This window comes from Cannabis sativa, chromosome 3 (genome assembly GCF_029168945.1).
Source record: "Cannabis sativa cultivar Pink pepper isolate KNU-18-1 chromosome 3, ASM2916894v1, whole genome shotgun sequence".
Taxonomy (NCBI): Eukaryota; Viridiplantae; Streptophyta; class Magnoliopsida; order Rosales; family Cannabaceae; genus Cannabis; species Cannabis sativa.
The window spans coordinates 22,670,472-22,677,067 of record NC_083603.1 but is presented as its reverse complement, the minus strand read 5'-3'; the positions used below and the strand labels follow the sequence as shown (position 1 = coordinate 22,677,067).

Sequence of the window (6,596 nt, the reverse complement as noted above, 5' to 3'; positions counted from 1 at the left end):
TTATGTGCCGTTTCTCAGGTGACTATGAATGAGGCTCCTTCTGTCATCCATACTGACAAAGGGAAGGGGATTCAAACCCCTATTTCTGCTGTTTTGTGTTTGGCGCCTATGGACAAAGGAAAGGGGATTCAGCCTCCTACTTCCTTTGTTCCTCAGCTTCCTCCTAGGCCTCTTACTATTAGTGGAGGCTCGGGTACTAAGAGATCTTTTGCTAGGTAGGAGGTTGTTGTTGGTTCGTCCGTTCGAAGTATGCTGAAACGAGCTCGGGCTGCTAGGGGTGTTGAGCTGATTTCTTCTGATGATTCTGATCATGTTGTACCACTGGGTGTTGCTGAGCAACCCCGCCTAGAAAAATGAGTTTTATTTGTTGGAATGCTCGGGGTTCGGGGAGTCTCCGAGCATTCCGAAATCTCTCCCTTCTTGTGAAGCAGCATAAGCCTTGTTTTCTTTTTGTAATGGAAACTAAACTAGGGGTTGGTTCTAGTTTTAGTTTTAAGTCTAGGCTTTCTTTTGATAATATTTTGGAAATTCCTAGAAGGGGCTTAGGAGGGGGTTTACTTCTGTTTTGGACTGCTGCTATTGATGTACATATTAACAATTACTCCTCTAATCATGTGGACTGTTTTGTATCTATGACTGATAATTCTAATACTAAATGGCATGTTTCTTGTTTTTATGGTTCTCCTTATGTTTCGGAAAAGCCTCATACTTGGACTCTTTTGCATCGTTTGTATGATATTGCACCTAGTATGCCTTGGCTTATTCTTGGTGACTTAAATGATTATCTCACTGTTAATGATAAATCTAGTACTAATAATCCTCCTGTGTATGCCATACATAATTTTCAGAGTTTTATTTCTAAATCTAACCTTTCTCCTATGCCTTGTATTGGTAATAAGTTTACTTGGAAGCATGGTAAATCTTTTGAAAGGCTTGATTGGTGCATAGCTAACGATTCTTGGTTCAATCTTTTCCCTTTTGCTTCCCTCCACCATTTAGGGTTTTTTGGTTCTGACCATCGGGCTCTTAAAATTTTACTTAGTGATCCTCATCATAAGCATACTCGTAGTCATCATTTTATGTGTGAGAACTTCTGGTTTTCTGAACCAGACTTTCTTTCTGTTGTGGAGGATGGATGGAAGGACACCTTGTCTAATTTTTGCCCTTCAGATCCTCTTCGTACTTTCATGCTTAGGCAAGAGTCCTGTCTTAGGTCTGTTAAGAAATGGGGTACTAATAAAAATAATTTTAAGCATAGAATTAATTTGTTTCAACGTAGCCTTGATCAGGTTTTGTCTTGCCAACCTTTTTCTGATTTGAACAATAAAAAAGCCAAAGATCTTCAGTCCCAGATTGACTCTCTTCTTTTTAAAGAGGAGATCTTTTGGAAGCAGTGTTCGAGAGTCAGTTGGCTCAGAGTTGGTGATAAAAACACTAAATATTTTCACTCTATAGCCTCCTCTCGGCACAAAAATAACCTTATCTGAAGCTTTGTTCTTGATAGTGGTGAACATATTGATAATCCTATAGATATCAGTAGGCATTTTCTTAATTTTTATAGTACTCTCTTTACTTCTCAAGGTTCTAATGATGTAGGCGTTCAGCTGCTCTTAAGCTTTATTCTGAATTGCCTTAGTGACGTAGACGTTCAAATGCTAAATGAGCCTTTCACTTCTGATGAAGTGAAGGCTGCCCTTTTTCAAATGGCTGGTGACAAAGCACCGGGTTTGGATGGTGTTAATGCCATGTTCTATCAAAAAAATTGGTCTACTCTTGGTTCGGACCTGTGTGTTGCGGTTCTTTCTATTCTCAATAATAATGCTGATATTTCTACTATTAATGATACGGTTATTGTTGTTATTCCTAAGAAAAAGAATGCTACTAAAATAAGAGATTTTAGGCCAATAAGTCTTTGTTCTACTGTTTATAAGATTGTCTCTAAAGTCTTAGCTAATAGGCTAAAAGATGTTCTGAATGGCATTATCTCTCAAAACCAAAGTGCTTTCATTCAGAATAGGGTTATTTTTTATAATGTTTTTATTGCTAATGAGATTGTTAATGCTATTAATCATAGGAAATTAGGTAAGTCTGGCTGGGTTGCTCTTAAGTTAGATATGGAGAAGGCTTTTGATCGCGTTGAATGGGGTTTCGTGAAGGCTATTATGCAGCACCTCCATTTTCCTGATAGATTCATTAATCTTATTCTTAACTGCATTTCTTCTGTTTCTTTTCAACTTCTTATTAATGGCTCCCTCACTAATAAATTTTCTTCCTCTAGAGGCCTTAGGTAGGGAGATCCATTATCTCCCTATCTTTTTCTGCTTGTTTCTGAAGCTTTATCTGCTGCCATTAGGCTACAGGAACATCATAAGCTTTTCCAAGGTATTTCTATCTGTCGCTCAGCTCCTGTCATTTTGCACCTTCTTTTTGCTGATGATAGCCTCCTTTCTCCACTACTACGACCCGTTCATGCCTGGCCATTAAAAATGCTCTTGATCTGTATCACAAGGCAAGTTGTCAATTTCTCTAAGTCTTGTGCTCTTTTTTCTCCTAACACTATTGCTTCTGAATCGGATTTCTTTCGCACAACTCCTAGTCTTGATAATAAGCCTTTCATCAACAAGTACTTAGGTATTCCTCAGTGTTTTGGTAGATCAAAAACTGATCATTTTAATTTCCTTCTTCAGAAGATTAGCTCTAATATGAATTCTTGGACTAACCATTTCTTCTCCAAGGCTGGCAAAGAAGTGCTTCTTAAAGCTGTTGTTCAAGACATACCCTCTTATGCTATGTCTTGCTTCAGAATTCCCATTTCTATATGTAAAAAGATTGAGAGTGTTATGGCTAAGTTTTGGTGGAGCTCTTCTGGGAATAAGGGGAAAGTTCACTGGAAATCTTGGGAGAAGCTTTGTCAATCTAAATTTTCTGGGGGTTTGGGTTTTCGTTCTTTTGTGCACCATAACCAGGCTTTACTTTCAAAGCAAGCTTGGCGAGTGTTTTCCATGCCAAATTCTCTTCTTGCTCGCCTCTTAAAAGCCAAGTATTTTAAGCAAAACTCTTTCCTAGAGGCTACTAAGGGTCATTGTCCTTCTTTCACTTGGCGTAGCTTACTTTGGGGTCGGGATCTTCTTAAAAGAGGTCTTTTGTGGAAGGTTGGAGATGGCCAGTCCATCTCCACCATTAATTCGTATTGGATCCCTGGTTGGCGGTTCATATCTTTCAAAAATAATGTTGCCCCCCTGACCCTACTGTTTCCTTTTTTATCAACACTGATGGCTGCTGGAATAAGGAGAGATTATCTACCTATTTTGATGAGGAGGTGATGCATGCCATTTTATCTGTTCCTATTAGTGATATTTCTATGGAGGACACTCTCATTTGGGAGCATCACCCTTCTGGTTTTCTCACTGTGAGTTCGGCTTATCATTTGGCCAATTCTATTTATTCTTTGCCAACATCTTCTAGTAATGTCACTCTTGTCAAATGGTGGAAACCCCTTTGGAATTTAAAACTGCCACAAAAAATAAAACACTTTCTTTGGAGAACCTTTCACCATAGTCTTCCTACAGCCTTAAATCTTTTCCATAAAAAAATTGTTCAAAGCCCTGTGTGTTCTTGTTGCTCTAGGTGTTCTGAATCTGTTACCCATGCTCTAATAGAGTGTTCCAGAGCTTCAAGAGAATGGAAGGATTCTAGGTTCAAAAACTTTTATTTGCTTAATAGGAGTGGTGACATTTGTGAGTTCTTGTTGAAGGGTTTCCAAGATTTTTCTAAGGAAGAACTCCGTCTCTTTCTTGGAATCATCTGGGAAATTTGGAACCGTCGTAATATCAGTTTAATTAACAAAAATAAGTATTCTTTATCTTCTACTGATTTTCAGGTTTCATGTTTGCTGCAAGACTTTGATGATGCACAGATTTTTCATGATCGCACTGGTCCTCAACTTCTCTCTTCCTGTAGTAGTGGTAATTCAACATCGATTATGCCTAAGCCGGGATCCTTTAAACTAAATGTTGATGCTGCTTTGAGTGACCATTTGCGCAAAGTTGGAATTGGAGTAGCAGTTTATTAAAAGTAAAGGGGAAATTGTGGCAGCCATGTCATCTTTCTTTGACGGTATTCTACCTCCATTACTGGCTGAAGCAAAGGCCTTGCTTTGGCCTGTGAGTTGGTGCATGGCAGTAAGGTTTCCCTTAGATTGCATTGCAAGTGACTGTTTACTTCTAGTTAAAAGAGTGAAGCATTGTTGGAAGGATAACTCTGATTTCTCAGACTTGGTGGATCAAATTTTATCCTGTCTCTCTTGTTTTCCTAATGCAGCGGTTATTCATGAGTCAAGGAACCACAATGTTCTATCCCACAATTTGGCTAAGGCTGCTGTTAGGCTTGAGAGGGAGGGTCTTTGGAATGGCTCAATTCAAGAGTTTCTATGACTTTATTGTAACCTTGTACTGCTTTGTATCTTTTCCTTGTGGTTGCAATTCAAGTTCTTTCAAAAAAAAAAAAATTAGTGGCATTGTACCTCTATCATAATTTTTTCACATGAAAAAAACTAATACATAAATTAATATTAAAAAAACACTAAAGTTTAAGAAAATAAAAATAGATTTTATTAGAGGCATAATTTTAAGATTTTTAAAAGAATAAAATATTAAACTATTAAACAAAAATGTAATTAAAATACTACAATTGCAAATAATACCCCAAAATAAAAAAATAGTGTCTCAAATTTTAATAATGTGTATTTTTTTCTTGGTAAGCATACGCTAAAAAAACTCTATTACAACCACGAGTTAAGAATAGCACTCCCAATTATGGAAGCCAAAACTAAAGACAATAACAAAACTATACATGTGATCTTATCAACCAATCTCTATCTGTCTGAGTAATTTTTTCATTATGAAAGCTCCTAACTCCATTACAAATATCATGTTTGATTCTAATCATTGTACACTCAAACTCTAAGGACCTTATGTTCCCAAAGTTCTACAATTTTGCACTCTCCAAATCTAATACACTATAAACTTATCAGCAAAACACTTATACTTTCCCATAATAATTGGCCACCACATTTCAATTCAGCCAGGCTTTGATTTGATTTTTTTTAATGGAAAATGCATCTTTATTAACCATTAAAATCCGCTACCAAGGATGGTAGCAAGTCAAATGGAACAGACTCCATATCGAAAGTACAACCAGGAAAAAATATAGAAGCTCTTGCACAAATATGAGCTACCATATTTGCTGATCGCTTAACAAATAAAACAGAAATAGTTTTCAAATCGGATAACAATTCTTTACAATCATGAATAACTTGGCCAAATAATGAAATCATGTCAACCGAGCTTCTTATTGCTTGAACCACCGTAAGGCAATCGGTTTCAAGTATAACATTCTGCCACCCATGTATTTTTATCCAACTCAAAGCTTCTCGTACACCAATAGATTCTACTAATTCTGGTGAAACTATACCCGAGAAGAGAAGTGTCTTGCCTTCAATTAGCATGCCATGATGATCTCTAGCTACAAAGCCACAACCATACTTGTTACTGCCATCAAAAAAAGCAGCATCGACATTGACCTTGACTCTATTTTCACTTGGTACTGGCCATTGCTCAGCTCCGTCACTTGTCGTAAGTCCCGACCATGAAGTCTCTACAAGAGAATTCTGAGCATTACTCCACTGATCAAGGAAACCTGTTGCCAACACCACAATCGCTGCTGCAATAACATCTTTTTTCTTCTTAATGAAGTCATTACGAGCGCTCCAAATCGCCCAGCACAGCACCAGCAACTGCTTCTTTTTTTCTGCATCAGCCGCAGCAAAACATTTGATGCACCAGTCAAGAAAACTGCTTAGACCAGCAGCTTTCAATTGTGTTCCAATACCGACCCTTTCCCAAACCTATCTTGCTCTTGTACACAAGATTAAAGCATGTTCAATTGATTCATCAGCAGCTTGACAAATTGGACAAAGTGTTTGAACATCTACCCTTTTTATTCTTAGCTGTTGCAAAGTGGGCAAGCATTCTCTACCCGCGTACCAGACCAGGTTTTTAACCTTGGGAGGGACTTTTAATTTCCAAAATTTCTTCCAGAATTTTGTTTGCTCGTCCTCCTCTTGGTTCCACTTGCCATTTAACTTTTGGAGAAGCTTGTAGGCACTCTTAACCAAGTAAACACCTGAGGTTTCATAGCTCCAGTTCAGCCTATCCCTGCCTCGGCTAACATTCAAAGGGATGTCCATTATGAGCTTGTTGTCATGATCTACAAACAAGTCATTTAAAATCTCAGCATCCCAACTTCCACCTCCAATTTCCAACAGATTACACACCTTTGTTCCAATCAAACCCGGGTGAGTTGAGGTGACGAAAGGATGTTCTTCATTCGGCAGCCACGACTCATGGAGGACATCAATATCCTCACCATTACCAACACACCAACGGGTTCCTTTTCGAACTAGATCTTGCACTTCAAAGAGGCTGCGCCACACAAAACTTGGGTTACTCCCTAGTTCAGCCGTGAAGTAAGTACCATGAGGAAAATATCTAGCTTTAAAGATTTTAGCAACCAAAGAGTTAGGCCGAGTGAGTAGC

The 6,596-nt window shown here is 38.1% G+C and overlaps 1 protein-coding gene across 1 annotated transcript; it reads left to right on the top strand.

The window, feature by feature from the left end:
* The first annotated feature begins 353 nt into the window (after nt 1–353).
* On the top strand, nt 354–4,072 carry LOC133035987 (uncharacterized). The gene is made up of 5 exons (XM_061112449.1): nt 354–1,230; nt 1,582–2,287; nt 2,354–3,152; nt 3,290–3,486; nt 3,628–4,072. Exons 1-5 carry the CDS (start codon nt 354–356, stop codon nt 4,070–4,072), a joined length of 3,024 nt encoding a protein of 1,007 aa, XP_060968432.1.
* The last annotated feature ends 2,524 nt before the right edge of the window (nt 4,073–6,596 follow it).

Bases quoted from the DNA above. Each gene is read 5' to 3' on its own strand.
- LOC133035987 (XM_061112449.1), top strand. From the start codon at position 354: ATGAGTTTTATTTGTTGGAATGCTCGGGGTTCGGGGAGTCTCCGAGCA. The intron at 3,153-3,289 runs GTTGGAGATGGC...TGCTGGAATAAG, and splicing joins AAAGAGGTCTTTTGTGGAAG to GAGAGATTATCTACCTATTT. The intron at 3,487-3,627 runs GTGGAAACCCCT...TTGTTGCTCTAG, and splicing joins AATGTCACTCTTGTCAAATG to GTGTTCTGAATCTGTTACCC.